The sequence below is a fragment of the Plectropomus leopardus genome, chromosome 12 (assembly GCF_026936395.1).
Source record: "Plectropomus leopardus strain MGB_pleo_1.0 chromosome 12, ASM2693639v1, whole genome shotgun sequence".
In the NCBI taxonomy this organism is placed as follows: domain Eukaryota; kingdom Metazoa; phylum Chordata; class Actinopteri; order Perciformes; family Serranidae; genus Plectropomus; species Plectropomus leopardus.
The window spans coordinates 22,273,461-22,294,273 of NC_142187.1; the positions used below are offsets into that span (position 1 = coordinate 22,273,461).

The 20,813-nt window shown below is 39.5% G+C and overlaps 1 protein-coding gene across 5 annotated transcripts in view; it reads right to left on the minus strand.

Moving 5' to 3' along the window:
- The window catches only part of dpp6b (dipeptidyl-peptidase 6b), a 146,275-nt gene that overhangs the window by 119,352 nt on the left and 6,110 nt on the right, over positions 1 to 20,813 (minus strand). Inside the window, exons 1-2 of one of the 5 annotated variants that reach the window (XM_088085521.1) lie at positions 13,890 to 14,167; positions 7,520 to 8,138 (exon numbers count right to left, since the gene is read on the minus strand). The exons of 1 other annotated variant lie outside the window; for it this stretch is intronic. In XM_088085521.1, the coding sequence (XP_087941647.1) occupies positions 7,520 to 7,705 (186 nt within the window). In that variant the 5' untranslated portion in view covers positions 7,706 to 8,138; positions 13,890 to 14,167. Of the gene's footprint in view, positions 1 to 7,519; positions 8,449 to 13,889; positions 14,168 to 16,484; positions 16,642 to 20,813 lie in introns of those variants that run through there. 3 more of the 5 variants (XM_088085524.1, XM_088085522.1, XM_042497587.2) reach the window with 3 other exon arrangements.

Here is a 20,813-nt window from a genome sequence, read left to right on the forward strand (position 1 = left end):
TCTAAAGTGACAGACTACATAAGCTGATGGGGTGAAACCTAGATGCCTCGTAAACTGCAGACCACTGTTCAGCACCAACCTTGACTCGCTAAAAAACAAGCGAGTCAAGGTTGGTTCTTTTTCCTGTTTAGCCACCAAACATGGGTGTTTTTAGCAACCTGTTTTTCCAGCGAAATAGTGTCACAAAAAGCTCTTGTTTTATTACAAAGAGATTGCTGCATAGCCAGCCGGGATTGAGCCACCAAAATAATATTATTTAAGCCAAAACATGATCTTTTCGTTACCATTGCTGAGTGGCTTTGAGTCTTAATATGAACACATGTCAACCACAGTGTTCTTAAAATGTAAAGAAAAGTCAGTTTCAACGTGGCATAAAAACTTAAAAATGTAATGTATCTGTAGTTTAATGGAGCATACAATGCACATTTTTTTACATTTTTGTTGTAAACTGCTTTCATTTGTATATATATATATATATATATATATAATGGATTATTTTATTTGTATTACCTAAGGAACTTAGGTTAGCAAGTATCTTCTTTTAAATCTCTCCTCAAAACTTACATTTACAGGGTTTTTTTTCTTTACAGTACATCTGATTTTTGTTTAGTTTATGTCCCTCTTTTATCAGTTTTATTTTTTTATTAATATACATATATATATATATATACTTATATATGTATATATACTTATCAATCGTTTTACTTTTGTCTTGATGGCACTATTTATCTTGTTTTGTAAAGCATTTTCATTGTGTTTTGAAAAGTTGTATATAAATAAAGATTGTTATTATTAATTATTATCATTTAGTTATTTATTTATTTATTTTCTTATTATTAGCTACTATCATGTGCATAGATATTATATCTGTTCTTCAATTATTTCCTGTTAGCTGCTGACTTGTGTTGTATTATTGTCTGTTCTTAAAGTATTGTAAGTTCTTAAAATCCAGGGAGAAGTCGCGCCTTCATGTACACATCTCTCATAAAAGTTGCATGATTCATTCTTCACTCAATATGCATTTGCAGACCCTGATCCTGTAAAGTCACGTGTCCGCTTTCAATGTGAAACACAAACAAGAGAGAATTATTTACATTGTCTCTGCTTTTGTCCATGCATAAAGGAAAGTCAATACAGTCCAGGCCATAAAAGAGTCCCGGGGCTGCGGTCTGAAGGTGAAATGTCAGCGGATTTCACCTTTACATGCAGCAACAATTAATTAAAGACACGTGTGGGTTTCTATTTGCAGTAAAGGGTACTCACCAGGAGAGAGAACTACTGCTGATGTCTCCCCTTGGGATTCAAACTCTACAAAATCCTGACGCTCACACACAGAGCACAGCAGCAATTAATCAATCCCACAACACACAGAGAAACACAGCTTTCCTACAAACAAAGATGCATTGCCTGCATTTTGTGAGCTCAGAAGAAGGCTGCAGTAAACAAATTACACTGATGTTTATGAAAATCTAATTAATATCATTTTTTTACCAGCTTTGGTAAAACGACTCAACCTTTATCTGGAAGTGAGGGATTTTAGAGACAGGCTGAACAACCGCACAGGTAAACATTTGGATGAATGACATTAAATTCGTGACATTTCCAAGTTTCCCCCATCACAAAATAAATGGAAACAACAATTACTTCTTAAAACTTTTACTGCAAGGGGAAAAGGGGTTGAAAATAGCGGTCCTTGAAATGGTCTCCTCATCTCCTGAGGCTAAAGGCAATTTCATGCTCCAGCACGACTCAGGGGGACATCAGGACTAAAGGTGACCTCAAGGTTAACGGTGCAAACCTAATAAATATGTTGGAAATCCAGCAGCACAATAACAGCTGCTGGTCACACTCCTAAAATCCAATCCCAAGGTTTAATTGCTAGAGAAAATTGTGATTTAAAATTTTACCCCAGTGAGGTATCATAAAACGGACACAGAGGCTCTTAAAGGAAATGGGTGGAAAATGGCGAGCGTTGTGCCCAGCAAAAGTGTTGTTGTTGACAGCCCGAGCAGTGTCGGTGTTCAGCCTGTTGCCAACCTTATCACTTGATTCTTGATGTGACGGACATCAATAATTCAGAGGAACATCACAGTGCCGTCAGCTATTTAAAGCTAAAAGGCCAGGCAAGTACAGTACTGTTTGCTGTAGGTTTGAAGTCGTGTCATCTGCAAACAAGCCTCAGACGTATTTACAAGTCACTTCCTCAGGTCTTAAGGGAGGCAGAGAGTTTTTAGGCAAACCGAATACTAAAGCTGCTGTGCTCACTTGTTGATTTCTCCTCTTCAGTTTAAGGAGGACTTATCAGTTAATATCTGCCTCTGAGGTCTTTGGAGAGGCAAAAAAAGAGGAAATATAAATAAACCATAACCAATAACCACCATGATGATGGAGAGATAGTCAAAAATGTTCAGAGAATCAGTATTTCCCACAGAATTTGAATCTTTAGCTACCTTCACACTGCCTCTTCAAGAAAGGAATATCGCACTGCTATGCCAGCTCGCTGATTTGTATAAAAGGTACAATCGCAGAATGGGGGTACAGATCGATCTCCCCTTAAAGCCACCATCGGAGGCAGTGACAGCACCAAGAGGGTGTCTGGGTAAAAGGGACAGCTAGCAGGACGGGAACATGGGCAAGACGTGTGTGACGATTTGACGATGTGTGTAACCCACAGCTGGAGATTTAAAAGGCAACTATGGCAGCAGTTGGTGGCTAACTAAAAGAAGAAGAATGGCAGCTGTAAATGTCCATAAGTTAGTAAAACAATGAGATTCAAGAGCTCCTTACCCTCCGTGCAGAGGGCGAGATCAGCCACCATATAACAGGGACGATAAATTATTGTTTTGCAATGTTTTTCCGTTATTATTGTTTAGAAAGCACTGCTGATCAGATATTATAGGTCACACTTGAGGCCGACGCCGTTGTGTTAAACGTCATGCCTCTTTGGCTTCTGTGATGCCGCCATGCTATCTAAAATCCCAGATTGGAGCAGCATGATGCCACTGTTGCTTGATTGTCTGTAAACATGCGAAGTCAGCAAAAAGAAGGGACTTATAGTGACCCTACAGGAAGCACTGTCTTGTGGGGTGCACGGTATTCATGGGAATGCAGCCAGTTTAATCTAAAGTAGGTGGGTAAAAATGATGGACAACACTTATATGAGGGGACGGCTGCTCTAAGAAGTAGAGCGTTCTATTTCTATATGAATTAATGAAGTGTGCACTTTCACTGCACCTGGCATTATGCTGCTCCGTCCTAGTACACCCTGCACTCTGAGAGTGTGGTTCTCTGAATAATCAAACCATATATACAGTCCAACATCGCTCCTAATTAACGGTCAAGTTCCAAAATAGAGAATCAATAATTGGTGGCAAATGCTGATATTGTGGTTGGACATAACTAATAAATAAACATGTGGGAAACCATGAGAATAAAGCATTGTTTGTTTGTTGAAGGGGAATTGTGCAATGCATTTCATTTTGATAAACTTTTAACCATCTAACTTGTACTTGCTGCTCTGCATTTCAGCTCAGTCGCCAGAATGAAATGTTGGCATTGTATGTTTCTGCAAGCTGTATATTACATTTGTGCATTTAATACATATCATATTATCAGTGTTTCTAAAGTGAGTTGGTTCAGATTACGTGCATATGTCCCAAGTTTCCCATCAGGAGGAGAAGGGTGGCGTAATACTCAGTGAGATGGCTGCCAAGCAGCAGACAGCAGCAGACCACACTTCCAGACAAACAAACAACAAAGGGCAGTATTATTTTTTTTAACATGTCTGGACTTTTGGTACCATGTTTGTTGCAACAAAATCAGATATTTTAAGCTAAACAAGATCTTTTCCTAGCCCTAAGCAACCACAGTGTTGTCCAAGTATTTTAAATACAGGTACTTCGTTGGGAAACAGATTTATTTTTGAACTGAAAAAAAGAACGTTTTACATTTCCTGATTTTCGCTTTTTTGAAACATTATTTTAGGTAAGAAGGCATTATCGCAAATAGACAGGGAACAATTAAGGACTATGAAAGAAAATGGAATACCTTACGGTCATGTTTAGAAGACTGATGATCATGATAACTGTGTTTTTGTTTGTTTTGTTCATTAGCATGTCTTTGTCTTCGTGTTATTTTTGTTCGTTTTTCTTTGTACTCATTTTGTGGCATGTGGATGGCTTGTGGTGGTTTGGTAATTTGGTGCATTTTGTGTGTATTGTTTTAATGTTATAAATCTAATTTAAAAAACAAAATAAAAAAACACAGCGTTGTCACAACATAAAACTGAGAATAAGAGAAACGTAAAGTTTCAACATATCTAATACATATAAAACATAAAAAAGTAACATATGCATGGTTTGCAAAAAGGTACAGTGTTGATAACTTGCCTAACTTTGTGTTGCATGGCCTGTTTGTATTTAAGTGCATACGAACATATTGTTCATACATAACTGCATCTTATTTTATTACAGGTCTACTTTATGACTCTTGTATTTTATCTGTTTCTGTCTTTTGCTGTTTCTTGTTTCTTTTGCTGCTTTGCATGTCTGCATATTGTGCTTAATGTGTGTCGTTGCTTCATGCTGCATGCATAACGATTTGTGCTAAAAAGCTAGATGTTGTTGATTCATGTTGCGTGCATTGCTATGTTGTGCCAAAACGCTACATGTTGTTCCTGGGCTATTTTTTGTGCTGTTGTTCTGCTGTTTCTTGTTACTTCACACGGCTCGTGTTCTGTCTTGAGAGCCCCTGTTTGTTGTACCTGTTGCTGTCTTTGTGGTGTCCTGCTGCTGTTGTTATGTAAATTTGATCATTTTACAATTTTCAAAACATCTTGCCAGGGGACAGTTGAAAATTAGCCTGATGGCTAACACTGGCACATTTACAGAAATGTTAATTAATCTGTGTTGGAAATAAATAAAGTAAAGTAAATGAAATGAAAGACTACTTGGACAAAGTGGTGCAAAGTTTTAAGTAGTATCTGTTCATCCAGCGGACAAAAGCAAAGCCTTACTCACACTAATTATAGCTCATATGATTTCTCATATGAGGAAACTCAAGACAATTCTGTCACTTGAAGATAGATGTTTGATCCATTATAATAGCGATGATGTAAGAGAGAGATGATGAGAAACAAACACTATGGACAAACCCAAGCAAAGGCCAACGTCTTAAGCTATACTGGCTGAACTGGACAGGATTCAATAAGTGCAACTTTTCTCTCAAAATACAAACTGAGTAACTGGTAGAAGAAGGTCAAAGGCTACTAGAGTTGGTGTTCGGTCCTCAAGACAATTTTGAAAATCGACCAAGAGGTCGACCTTCCCAGGGTCCCACACATTTTCACGGAGAACATTTCAAAACTTTTCCATGACTTTTCAAGGACCCATAAATTGTTGTCTTGCTAAACTTGCCTGGTGTTTTTTTGAAATACAAACGTGATTTTCAACAAATCGTTATGGAAGATTGCTGTCACAATTACATTTCTTGACTGCCATGGGTTTCATTACATATGAAAGTTTTTGAATGTCTAAATGTGCCAAAAGCTTCATATATTTTCAGGTAAGTTTAACCCTTTGAAATTGGAGCAAATTGGCTTGATTTCTTTTAAAAAGATGGAAGGAAGCCAACTTAAGCATAAATGACCCAAAAATCAGTAAAGAAGTATAAGGAAATTTCCTGAAAATTATCACAAAGAGAAGGGAAAAAAGGAAATGTAGAAAAACAAACAAGAAAATTACTTGAAAAAGTGCTTAAAAATTGTAATAATTCTGTAACATAATTTTACACATGTAATTATGATAATTATAAATATACTTTTCCCTATTTACTTTGTTGTTGTTTTTTTACCGAGACGTTTTCCCAGAGCTTTTCAAAACAAAAAATTCTACATCTACCAATTTCTTGCAATTTGTGGAAAATTTCTTAACAAGTTCCACAGTGCCTTTTTTCCCATGTTTTTGAAACACACTGCACCAATTTGCTCAAGGTTCAAAGGTTTAAATACTTTTGAAAGGGGTCCAAAAGCAGCACAAGAAAAAATACGTTTATCTAGGTTTTTAAGGGTGAACTGAGGCTCATTAAGTTTAATTGATAATTTATCAAAATGTAGACTGACCAATAGTAAAAGTTTATTCCACATCAATGACTTCTCCAGGTTTTCCATGAACATGGGAGTCCTGCATCGATTTTTCTTCCCTTTGACAAAATTGAGATTTTCTGGCTCCAGTGAAGTAACCGCCAAGATGGTGGCCAGCATAAAAATCTAAATCAAAGCAAAATCAAAGCTTTAAAATAACAAAATTTAAAACCTGTGGGTGACACCACAGTCTACATCCATGTTTTGCCACACAAGTCTACCACCAAATGATGGACTTTGCAATTTCAGCACCACAGACAGCACCACAGGAAAGCACAGGCTTTCCCTACAGACACAAAACTGAAGAAAATCACGTCTAATGGTGATGACTTTCACATCCTCTGTTAGACATTAAGCCAATAATTTGGACGCTCTAAAAGAAAAGAAAAAAAAAAAAGATGGCATTTATCACCTTTGATTCCTTATTTGACATGAAGGCACAGACAGTAAATATTTTTCCTGTTATTTCAAGTTGTTGTCATGTCTTTTTCCATGCACATGTGTTGTGCCAAAAGCCTCTGAGATTTGATTTCTCAAATCTATGTTGTCTTAAAAAAAATTTCAGGTAAGATCAACTGTGGTTCATCAAGATTATGTGATTATTCATTACAGTGGATACTAACTAAGAGTATACATTTTTCTTCCACATCCATGACTTCTCCAGGTTTTCCATGAGCATGGGAGTTCTGCATAGATGTCTTTCCCTTTGACAAAATTGAGATTTTCTGTCTCCAGTAATCTCCAAGATAGTGACCAGCACAAAACCTAAATTTAAGCTTTAAAATGACACAGTTTGTAATATGTGGGTGACATCACAGTCTACATCCATGTTTTACCACAAGTCTACCACCAAATGATGCTCTTTGTAATTTCAGCACCACAGACAGCACCACAGGAAAGCACAGGCTTTCCCTAAAAACACAAAACTGAAGAGTAACACCTCAGATGATGATGATTTTCACATCCTCTGTTAGACATTAAGTCAATACAAAAATGCTCTTAAAAAAAAATAAAAGAGATGTTGTTTACCACCTTTGATTTAATATTTAACAAAAAGGCAGACACAGTAAGCACGCCAGCGTTTACTGGCCCTCTTAGATGCTCATCCAACACAATCGCAAGACAGCTTGACAAAAACAACCAAACAAAAGAGTTAAAAGCTGCCACAGGATAAGATTTTAAAACTTTCTGACCACGATGTAAAAGTGAAACCAGTAAGAGAGTTTATATATATCTACAGGCACATACTCTCGGCCTATAACTGTGTGTGTAAAATAATAGGTACGTGCATGTTTGTTTAAGTGTGTGTATCTAAATTAAACATCTGGGTATTTTTCATAAGGGAGGTTTATGATGGCAAATAAAGTAGAAGTGTCTTACATCCTCATCCTCCTTCAGGCATTTTTTGCGGTACTGGACGTGAGGTCTGCCATCGACGACTTGCTGAGGGATCTTTGCTTCCTCGTCTGCAACCTGTCCACCGAGAAGGTGACTGGCCTCAGGTGGGTGCGGGAAGGAATTGGTGGTATTAATCTTCCCGGTGAATCTCTGATACAGCGAAGCCATATTATAGGTCCAGTCCAGATAAAACAACTTACAGCATGTCAGAGACGGGTCTCGCCAGAGTCGGTTTTTTTAGGGTAGATCTATTGGTTTTCTGTGCGCTTCGAGGAGGACCGATGGCAGGCAGCCAGTTTTCACCTCCAGGATGGAGCAAAAAAGATAAGGTGAAGATACCGAGCTAGTAAATAAGCATCTATGGATTATGGATGACTCACAAGCTGAAGTGATAGACCGATATAAAAGCTGAATCCTTCGCTACGATGTCCTTTATGTCCAGGCGCGCGGCAGACTGGTGGGCTGAAGGTGTCAATAGTTGCGCTCATCTGTATTCACAACACGTTGTCTCCCCCTCTTCAGTTTCCTGATGCCTCCTTACAGCCAGATAGCAGGCGGATGCGCTGAGTTTCCGATCAGATTACTCGATCCCCGCCAGACTCTGCGATTGTCCACAAAATAAAAGAGCAGAAGATAATGTTTCGACACTTTCGGCGCTGTTTTTGGCGGTCCGTCCTCGCGCATGAAGAGTGTGAAGGACGCAGAGAGCCCCGGCGGTACTCTCCGCAGACGCGCTCTGCATGTGAAGTGACCAGCACTGAGAGAGCAGCGGAACTGTATAGCGCTACTGTCGCCGCACTTCTCCCGGTGCTGTTTTACGCACAAACATGCATCGGCAATGCGCGAGTTTCACCTGCATTTACCTCCATTTAAAAGATCTAATTAACACCTCGCACTCAATTGTGATTTCATGAACGGGGTCATACAATTTTCTCCCAGATGACTGTATTTGGTCCCAGGACGGAGCTCGAGTGCCTCTCTGTGGCGCACTCGATAAGGGCAGGCTGACCCCACACACCTCTACTTCAGGTGTGACACAACAAATCCTGTTTTTTTTCACCTCTTGCAAATTTAGTTCATGTTGTTACGATAAAGTCGAGATCAACAAACGTGTATTTTTTCCCCATTTTTTCAACAATAACAACCAAAATACAGCAACATGCACCAAATATTTAAAGGTCCACTGTGTAAGATTTAAGGGGATTTAGTGGCATCTATAGCAGTGATGTTTGCAGATTACAACCACATTAAACTTCTCCCGGTTAGAATTACTTCAGCGTACCTTGTACAGAGGTTTTTAGCAGGAATCCATTTATCCATCTCCGGTTTCCTCATCTCCAAAACAAACTCATTAAACCAGTACAATCTCTGAATAAAGCAGTTTCATTTTTAATCATTGGTTTTTATCCTTGCTGTTTATTCTAATTCTATTTTATTCTTTCTTTTTATTCTATAGACTTGTTTGTGTTCATTTTTAAAAATATTTTATTGTCTTATTATAATTTTCTAGTCTTACAAAAATTTTATGTATAGTTTTTTGTTTTACCCTGTTCCAATGTGAGGCACTTTGGGTTACACGTTTGTGTAAAAGGTGCTACATAAATAAAGTTGAGCTACTTTAGAAACATGGCGATGTCTGTAGACGCTCCCTATGTAGATGTAAATGGCTCATTCTAAGAACAAAAACATGAAAATTCCAATATTCAGGTGATTATACACTAGATAAAATATACATATTATATAGGATTTTCTGCCAATATATCACCCTGAATCCTTCACACAGCAGCTTTAAGTCCTGCAACAAAATAAAATGAAAGGGTTTTCTTCTCCCTGCAGCATCTTTAAGTCTTATAAATTCCTTAAAGTAATAATTCAAACCATGAAAGTGTCTCTTCCTAATGTATGCACTTTCCCTCCTTCTATCTTATATTTTCAGTCAGTCTACATCCACAAGTGTTATTCAGCTCATGCACTATTTCATGCTTGAAATGCTCACAGAGGCCGAAGCAATGCAGCTCTCTGGTAAATGCAGAATATTGGCTTATACGTGATGGAGGGGAGGGAAAGGCTCTCAAGTCAAAGTGTTCAAATCTCTGCCATCCCTGTCATGAATGCCACAGGCGAACACCCCTCAGCCTCTCTCTGTGACAGCTCAAACTATCACTCCACCGGGGCCGAGCAGTATTTCGGGGAAATAGGTCATCTTCACACGGGTACAACTTCAAAGCAGAGCTCAAAACAGCTCCCTCACACTTTCTGTTGAATAGCACTGTTTTGCATCTTCCATTAAGTGAAATCAAGTTCATTTTGTAATCTTTTGCAACTCGAGGTGGACTGACTGCAACAGCAGAAAATATTCTACATTCGACTTTGAACAAAGAGTTTCAATTAATTCTTTTTTTGACCAATGGTGAGTCATCTCCAGCTCTTAGAGAACTGCTGGAGGCTCATTGATTCATGGCTTGAATTATGAATGTAACCTCTTTAATGGGATATGTATCTGGAATACAGAGTATTGATTTCAAAAGGTTTGGACATCCATTCAAAAACAAACCCGGGACATTACTGCCTTTGACTAATTAAAGATAGTCCCTATTCCCCCCTTTTGCTTCAGTTTGAATCATTTTTCCTTTCATTTGGAGGGTGATTCAAATGAAGCGAATCATAAATTTGCTTGATGCTTTTGTATGCTTTTTAATTGCAGCGGAGATTTACGTTGCAGGCTAAACATCTGGAAGCGTCCTCTTACACAGTGGCTCCCCTGCTCGGTCCCTGTCATCATTTGTTTCTCTAGTTCATAAATGCCTTCCGTGGGTTTGTGCACCCCTCGGGTAATAGGTCCGAGTCACTTGACATCCATCCGAGCCTCTCTGATAGATGTCTTCCAATCTCCCTCACCTTGTTGGGGAGCTATTGTGAACTGCCTGGCTGCTTTAACGTTCCCCTCAGGACCATGCTGAGAGCCACAGGCTCGGCTTGACTCTCCTATCGCCTCCTCGCAGAACCAGCAGCTGACTGGAGCTATGCCCCCCCCCCCCACACACACACACACACACCAACCCCCGCTCTTGCAAACATCGCTGCTGCAGTCAAGCTCTGTGTTATTAGAGGCAAAAATGTGGAGAGGCATGTAATAACAGCTATAATGATGCTGATAGCTGCAGCATACCTAATACCTCGGCGGGAAGCTAATGGTGCTGTTGGCGCCAGAGCGAGCTAGAAGTTACTTCAGGTGCGATTTGGGATGTTTTAATTACATTCCAGGCTCATAACAGATGCATTTTAATCTGAATCCAAAATGCACTTCTGTGCACTTTATGATGCTGTAAGTGATGGCTTTATGGGTCTCCCCTGGGTGAGTTTACTTCTGATTCCAGTGAGGGGTTTATACACAAAAGTTACCACATCATTTAACTGAAAAGCACAGATGTTATCTTTTCATATATGGGCTGGAAGGATTTGCTTTCTATTCACTGTTAAAATGAAACCAATATACTGGTGCTCACAGGCTCCACTGGGTGCTGGAACACTCTGAGGTAGCCTGCAGGTAAAATAAAAGATAGTCACTTCAGTTTTGTTAGCAAGAAAGACTGAAGACCGAGAAACGCAAATGGTGAGTACACTGTCATCCAGTATAGAAAATGAAAAGTGTTTGTAACACATAGGGCTTTTTAATGTTTTGCTCTGTTTTAGCTTTAAAGGTCCAGTCTGTATCTAGCCGTAGTGTTGGATACCGAAACCAGATGCTGCCATGGCGGCAGTGCCGTTATGACCCGTGCACACCAGACCAAATCACAGTGCAGATTTCGGTGCCTTATTTCAGTGCCAGATTGTGTGCGGAGTATGAAGGTTTGAAGGTAAATGTAGCAGTGCAGTGTGAGTACTGTTTAGGCTGTTTGGCAATGAATAAATGCTACAACTCCCCAAGACCCAAGACAAGTTCCCACGTCTTGTTTGCACCTGCTCACTGAAGGGAGGAGAGTTAGTCCGAAAAAATTTGCAAGCTTCCACGAAGGTGGACTGTTAAGGTGGACCAGCTACTCTCACTGCAGAGAGGATCTCATGAAGAGATGTCTGGCTGCTGAGTCTCTCTTGAGTTAGGAAGACAAGTATTAGGCTAAAAATAATGGACATAGCTATTGTCACGTCATCCGTTTTGAAGCCTCCTGTTTGGCATTTCGGCTGTTGCCATCTTGGTTTTTTGGAGCCAGAAGTGACCATATTTGGGCAAGAGGCTGTAACCATGGATGAGCGAGGGGTGGATCGGACTCAGAGACTATAGCGATGCCTCGCAGACAGCCTGTCCATCAGGGCTGACCTGCCCTTTATGATGCATAACTTTTAGTCTTAGTCTTAAATGTATACGGCTGAGTTATATAAAAATTCACCCCCCGTACACTTTTCATGAAGGGGGAAATTTACAAGAACAGGCTGTAAGCATGTTTATTTCTCTTGTAAAGTTGGGCATTTTAACTTGGGGGTCTTTGGTGATTGAGGAGCCAGCTTCAAAAGGCCTGATGATGAGGTGCAGTTTTTGGCACTTCCATGTTGGTTTTATTTTTCTTAGCCTCAGAGGTTGCTGTTTGATCCCTACTTAAAACTTATTTTGCTGTTACAAGTACTATAACTGTTATTTAGTGTTAAATTATTGCAGTTGGGTTACATTTTTATTTATTCTGAGTTTTCGATATGCAAATTTGTCAATAGTGTTTTGGATGTATTTATATTTAGATCTATATATTTAAATAATATATCAACTATTAAGAGTTAATTTATTATAATACAATAAATATATAATATATAATATTAGTATATTGTTCCATTTTAAGTTCAATTTTGCCTCTGCAATATAAAAAGTCATTCTCTAATGTATTTGAATGATGTGCTCTTTTTTTCCAAGCATTGACACCGGTACCATTTTAAAACGACTGCTTTGACACCAGAATAAATCAAATTTAAAAAAAATAAAAAAGAAACTAAGGATATCCAACACTATCTAGTGGTCAGGTTAAAGCATCACAACCTGCTGAAAGTTCTCCTGTACATTAAGTGTGCAGAAGAAGTATAGTGACGACGCAAAAACACAAATGGCCCTGTCTAAATCCAATGTTTAGTTTGTCCATTATGGGCTAAACAGACTCCAAACAGACTCCATGGACAAGAACACGCTGCATATGTAGATAATACCAGCTCATTTTAAGGTAACGAAAACACAGCAACTCATCTGCCCAGAGAAAACTTATATATATATAAATATTATATCCAATTTCTGCCAGTGCATGCCCCTAAATCCTTCACCCTTTAAGGGCTGCTATCAGAGCTTCAGAAAATTTCATGTTCAGCCCATTTATAGTATTTTCTTATTCACAGATATGTAATACAGAGTTAAATGCAGTGAATAGCCTGCGGTTCAATGTCAAACATGATTCATAATATATATAATCTAATGCACTTTTGATGCACACATTAATGTGTTTGCATCAACTGAAATGCCACCACAAGCTAACCAGTTCCCATCAGCATGCTACACTGCTACAAAATGATGACTCACAAATTAATTGGACGGAAGAGCAAACAGATCAATCAATCAATGTCTGTTGGGAGTGCAGTAATATCTAATTTCCTCTGAACATCCCTCAGCTGGGGAAGGAAATTACTGCATTTCTCTACATGCATGTAATAGAATGGATTTATTTACAACCCTCTGTAATCACATAGTTTTTGCACCATTTTCCATTTGGTATTAGCTGGGCACTAATGATTTCCCTTGATGCTGAGCTGAGCCAACCACGGTAACATGCTTTATTTTTTATCATCCTGCTGCCTGTGTTGGATTACAGGGCCCTGCTCTGCTGTCTACTGGAAGCTTATTTTATATAAACGCTGTCTCAAACGCAGTCCATCACAGGGCCATAAATAGTTTACTCCCACACTGATTAAAAATCATTATGAATTCACTTAAACAGAGTTGTATACATCAAATTTGTCCAATTATCAGAGCCAGTCTTCCAGCAGGAGTTACAAACCATAAATCATTAGAGATTTTTAAACTGCAAAGCCAGAGGGAAGAGATTTGAGACGGAGAAACTGCAAAAAGATGATAAGGACAGGTGCATTCAGGTGTTCAAAAACAACTTAAAGTTGGCTGTATTAGTTATAAGTGTAGGTTATCCAGTGCTTAAAATGAATGTGCTCCCTTTGCAGACAGGTGAACAGCGGCAGCAGCTGTCATGAAGGCAACTATACTTTGAAAACTTTAAAGTTAGCGCCTGATTTCCGCGTGAAAAATCAAAACAGTCAAAGCTGCACACAAAGACACAATAAACGTATTTTTACATTCAGTGGGACTTACCCTTTCTGATGATTTCGCTATGTCTGATGTTCATCGCTGAATACACGTCCAAAACACGATCAAAAAATAACACGAAAAGACGCTGCTTAAACTGCAGAACTTCACTGAAAATGATCCCGTTTTTAACTTTTCCTCAAAAGCAAAGTATTCCAGTGGTAGTTGTCTGTGCATATTTGGGTCCGCTGCTAACAGCTCATTCGGCATACTTTTTAGGTAAAAATTAGACCAAATGCAAACAAATATCGGCTAAAAAGCAGGGCTTTATTTTTAGCCCACAGCTCACTCACGAGACTCCATAGTGACATTATACTTCCTGTTCCCAGAGAACCCACATTATGGGAAATGTAGTACCACCATGGAGAACATAATTATCTCCAAGATAGTAGAATAGGGAATAATAATAGGAGTGGGGGGGAGGATCCTTTGATATTAACTCTTTTTATATTGCACTACCATACATAATTAATATATTTTAAATACTTTTGAGGCACAACTGGGTCGCACTTTAAAAACCCTACTCTAGATATAGCAGTGTTGGGAAAGTTACATGTAAACTGAAATAGGTTCCAGATTACAAATTAGTTTGTTAGAAACTGAATACAGTAATGTTACTGAAATAACTTCATCAAAGTTATGTAAGTAATTACATTTTATTACTTATTTATTTTCTAACAAATGTTTTAAACCAGGCAATAAAGCCTAAATATATTGTACCATATTGTTCTAAACCTTTTACTGAAAATAAAAATGATAGATAGATAGATAGATAGATAGATAGATAGATAGATAGATAGATAGAATAAAAAGGAATACATTTTTTTAAAAAAAGGAATACATAAGAAACAATAAAAAGTCAGAGAGAAAATGCATGTGCGTCTCATGACCCATCATGAGCATCCATTGCTGCAAGGTTAGAAACATATTCTTCTTTCCATCAAAAATGAATTATGCCTCACTGAAGGCCAAAGTCAACAGGACACTGCAAAAAAATACATTCCTTCTCGATCAAGTACCCCAACACTACATTACAGCACTTGGCTCATTTTGCACCATGTATTGATGGTGAATTCAATTACTGTGTGCTGCAAGTCAAGACACTTCATTAGATCGTGTCTTACTGCTTAAAAGCAGAAAGATGCCACAAATCACTGAGGCGGTTGCTGAATTCAGTTCAGGTCATATTCACTTGATAAAACTAGCTTAAACCCATATGGAGTTTTACCCAATTCATGCATCATTTTTATGGAAGTCCCACTACAAATTCACATTACGGTAAATATTCCAGTAAGTGGTCATTTCTAAACCAACTTTTACACCGTGCAGTGTGTAAAATTCAACTTTGTTAACTACTTTCTGGCACTGAAACCAGCTGAGCATGTCGCCTGCCTGTTGGAACTGCCATATTATTATCTTCTGCAGGAGAATAAGTGCTGAATCTTCCAGTATATTACGGATGAAGGGAAGCTATGTACTGAGCCCAAATTGAAATGGCAGCAGATAAGTCACTGAGGAAATGGAGTTTAATGCTGGCTGATGTGGTAGAATAGACTGTGGCTACGTTTGAGGGGAGCAGCAGACTACAGTCGCGGATTGTGACAGCAGCAGATGAGGAGGAGAAGAAACGGGGAGGCTGGGGAGCGGAGAAACCGAACAAGAGAGCGTGTCACTAAGAATTTATTTTCACACGTGTGTTTGTGGATAGATAGATAATGTGTGTAGAAAAACAAGAGCTGGTAAGAGGGGTTGCGATGAATGAAATGAGGGAGCTCACATGTGAGGTATGAGACATAACCTAAACCGCCCTGCTTCTCAAGCTTTTTGTATTCGGATATTGGTTGCAAGATTTTTCTGGTGCAACAAAATGTAAGGTAAATTCCGTGTTTCTATACACATCTATACATTTTTAGACATCATAAATGTCAGAGTATTTTTGTTTTTTTAATAAACGTTTCTCTGCTGCATTTTGAGCCATAGACACAAGCCATTCTTTTATCTGAAAACAACAAAAAACTCTAATAACCATCAGATTGTGTCTGTACATCTCTTTAATTGCTTGAGAATGACAAAAGTTATCCTTAACTTCTAGTCTTCATCAATCTCTCTTGTAGCCCATTTGCATGCAAGAACGAGTGCAGCAGAAAGTCTGTGTTTAGTGCAATTAGCCGATCTCAAAGCCGTCTGAATGATTTTCACAAAAACAAAGAGCAAACAAAATGTTCAAATTCAGAGCATGCCAACAAGGAAAGCAAACCAATCATTTAAAAAGATCCAAATATCTCACACGACATATGACTTCCATCCAACTCCTCCCCACGATGGCACCCACCAAAGTCATTAGATGGCAACATGTCACAAAGAATAACAATGAGGTGTTAAGCATTCTCCACAGCAAATGTAACCAACCATTCATTAGAAGTCGGCACTCGAAAGAAACGGGCAGTCCATCAGGATCCTTAGAGGGGACATCGGAACCCGCTGCCTGTCCAGTTGTTATCAAAATCAGCCAGCAGCCTTTTCTGTCAGGAGCAGGAGACTCACCCATAAACACAGACATTCCCCCACAGCGTGCCGTGCATGCTAAAAGGGCCCACTTACCCTTCTGGAAGGAGTGCTGGTGTCTATCTTCAGCTGGGTGGCTATGAGGACAGACATGGTGAAAAGTGTCACTTGCCTTTCCCCCTCGCTGTGCTCGCACCTTTGTGCTGTGAAGTTGAGGCTGCTGGAGGTGTCTGAGAAGTTCCCCCCCTCCCTCCCCTCCAGCTAAGGGAGAGGATGACCCGGGGGTCCAGGAGCCCGACCAAAACGCCTCCCTCTCTCCTCGCAAGGTGAATCAATCACACAGACACTGGCATCGCCTCCACAGGGGGGGGCGAGGGGGTGGGATGGGAGGAGAGGGGAGTGCATCTCCTCCGCTCACGCTGCTCCAAGCTCTAGTTATCTCTCCCGTCCTTCCTCCCTCCCTGGCTCACTCACTCACTCCCTCTCTCTCACACACTTGAACTCTCTCAACAAGACTTTTCTCTGCGAAGGTGGAGAGTTCAATAAGTAAATTAAACACACATACTGTAAACTATAAGCACAAATAGTTCTGCATCATATCACCGATACTGCCTGCGAGGCATTTTTCCCTTCAAAAGTGTGTGTGTATTTTTCCAGAATGTGTGCGCATATTACCAAGAAAATGGATCAATTCAGTCCTCTTTGCAGCTTGGTTGTGATTAAGCACGAGCAATATTTATGCTGCCTGTCTTCCACATCATAAAACACATCCCACACACACACACACCCATCAAGCCATGCTAACAGGACAGGAGCCTGGCACGAGCCACACCGCTGCTTTATTTATGTAGTGTCTGTGTGCCTTGTGTATTGAATCCAGGGCTGCAACCACGTAACCACGTTTATTCACCCCAAACCACGGCAAAGCCGGAATGAAATGGCTTTCATGAAACTAGGAGTAGTCATATTTCTCAATGAAAAATCCAAGCCACCCTCTTCCTTTCTTAATCTAATCTGCCCCAGTGAATATGACAAAAGCCGCAGGCAGGAAGCAGTATACCTTGAGAAGACCAGCGCAGACACAGCAAAGCATTCATAACTCATTCAGGAGCAGTGAATCACAAGGCTACACACACTCAGTACTCGCTCAGATATGGACTCGGGGGCTGAATCATGGCTTGTATTGATGCTGCCGTCCAGCATTTTGCTCGTGTGTGAAATCAAAATGCTGAGGTGGTGTGAACTTTGGAGACGGTGCAGGGTCATTAAGGTGCCATCACATTGCAGAACGGCGCCTCATGTTTTCACACTCTGCAGCTACGGAGGCTGGCATCTAATTTCACATTCATGAGCAAGATGTGCACTATTTTAATATGACCTTGCCAATTATCTATCGGAGGAGTGAATAAAATAAAGTTGGACCGCCTATGTTCTTATTTAATAGACAGTGGTGTGTTTTATACCCTGGTATGGGAACTGGTTTAAAGGTTTCACAGCGCTTCATAAATACTTATACTCAAAGTCAGATGATTATCTTTTTTTGACCGTGACTCATGGACTTGTTTAAGGCAAGACTCTTCCCCCTGCCACTGCTGCAGTTTATTACTAATGACTGCTGGGCTCATATTTTACATGTTTGATTTGTACAACTAACCCAAGATGACAGGGACAGTTGATAAAGAGCTGCAAAGGTGGGCAGTATGACCACAGAAGATAAGACGTATGTAAAGTTTTTTTTTAATGTTAATCAAGCCAACATGAAAAGCCTTTACAAGGATAAGGATGAGCTAAAGTTCATATTTGCATGCACACCACAGGAGATAAGGTTTCATCTGAGAGAATAATTGCTCCTGCGACTGTAACGGGGAATAATAAAGCCCTTTGAGTTAATACAAGACATGGTGGTTGTAGTTATAGCCGTCGCTGCTAACAGGCTGATTTTGTGCCATGACATTTCCCCAGGGTCCTTTAAACAAGCCCCTGATTGGTCATCTTCCGTATTCATTTTTGTCACATTTACAGCCATGACATACACTCTTATAATAATGAACATCGCCGGCTCACAGTAAGTCACTGTAATTGCAATTAGTGTAAAAGGTCAGCGCTGTTAATGCTGTAAAGCACAAAGGTGATGTGGTGTTTTATCACACTGACAGAAGATTAACAAAGTATGGCTTTGATTTCTTTTTTACTTGTTTACTCACTCATTCACTGATGTCCTCCGTCCGTCTTCTCCTGCTGATTTTGCAGAACGTGAGCCGCCATTAAAGCATTTTAAGAGCTGATGTCAAAACAAAATCATTAATAAAGTCTGTGCAATCTATCCGTGGCACTGATAAATTGAAGACATATTAGTTTATATTAGAGCTTAAAAGTCCGAATGGCAGTGTGCATTTTGGTCTAAATTAATCACACTTATCAGCATGCTCAAGGGAAACACTTAAAGACATATTTTACTACTGGAAAGATAGTATATTAATTAAACTAGTCTGTCTGTGCAGTAGAAAGACAAAAAAACACTTTAAAAATGTGTGCTACAGGACCAGAGAAAACAAAGAATAAAGGACTGTGGCGTTTGCTTTTGCTCAAGAGATAGAAAACCTACAACTACCACAATGCAATGTGCCACACCAAACAAATAACTACTCCCGTTGGTGGGCGACATAATGCAAGCTCATCTGTTTTGACACAGGAAACAATGTGGCAGCCAGCTGGTAACAAACAAGCTCTTATAACAGTTAAACTGTTGGCTAAAATATGTTTCTGAAAACATTTTAGATGAGAAATTGGCAACACAGTAAAAGAAACTTGGTTAATATTTTATTACCATTGCTTAGTTTTACTATTTGACCTCTAGTTTTATTTTCAGCCTCTGTTTTAAAATACAGGGAACATAATGGTGGCCACTTATTGTTCATTCTTGTATCACAGTCAAGCAGTGCACAAAAATGTGTCTCTGAAGACATTTTAGGCAGGAAATAGGCAATACAGTAACAAATCTTACATATTACATTTGATCAGCACTGCAGTATATAGTTTTAACGTTTGAAGTTATTTTCAGCCTCCATGTTTTTACAATATAGGAAACAGTATGACGACAACCTCCTGTCCACAAACTCTCATATTACAGCTAAACGGTACACTAGAATATATTTCAAAGTGACAGATTCTTACATTTTATTGAGTAGACACTGCCTGGTTTTACAGTTTCATCTTAGTTTGGTCTTAATTTGAGATGGATAGATAAAAGAGAGAGAGAGAGAGAGAGAGAGAGAGGCGTCTCATTCTCAAACTTAGACCAAACTCAGATGAAATGGTGATCTGCTTCTAATCTTTGTTTCTATGGTACAAAAGTACCATCTGTAGTTCCAGCATCAGCTCTAGAGCAAGCAAAAATCCACAGATTTGAGCTGAGAGACAAGCAAGGAGATCTAGGCACTGGCAAGATGGAGGGAGGTTTACCACTGTTCATTTTCACATATTACCCACATTATTATGACACAAAGCTTATTGAAAATTGGCAAAGTATCTCTCTAAAGCACACATGGCTCTCTACATCCAGAGAGAAAGCTGGATTTATTACGTGATACCACAGGGATAATGAAATCATCAATTACATTTTTTGGCTTATCTGAGAGTGTTTACCTAAATGGTGTCTACAGCTGCTGAATTAAATTGATAAATCATAAACCGATCAATAAATAAGGTTGGTAAATACCAAACAGCGCTTAACACAGGCAAATCATCCCTAACAGCGTATTCATCTTGCTATGCAGCAAAATTTTTACCACTGCTACAAATATTAGGCTTGACAAGGGACCTTCAAAAGGTTTTATGTGACAGTGTGCATGTGTGTGTTCGCGTCTCTGCGAGCCTGTTTAGACCTATTGTTAACATGCTTTTCAGTGATTTGAACAGAAGTGGAAAGCCATTGTGGCTGACCACTTGTGTTCAGATTTCTTTAATGTCTCACGCACAGTTTTTACGTCCACACTTTTGCTAGCTGCTCTGTAGCATGCTTGCTAATCATGTTAGCAGTTGTGTCAGCACAGATGGTGATATCAATGACAACATAATTCAGCACATCTCCTTCCAAAAGAACGATGGATAGTTACACAAAACTTTGTTCAATTCCACTTAAAAAGGGCAAGTTATAAAGCGTCAGCGTGCTGTCGCAAGAACAACCACCACGTCCTATCCCACCTCAGTCTCATTCCTAAGTTGTCTAATACCGCTGCTTTGACAGTGCTTTTGACGTACGATCCTGACGCCAAAAGCCACCTTTCTTATTGACATAAGGCTCGGACAGAACTGCTCATGGTGTTATGATACGCTGCGGGATTGCACCTGCAGCGGCAGCCTGATATGCGGACGGGTGACATCACTTGAGAATGCGGCCGGACAGAACCTGACGCCTCCGCATGA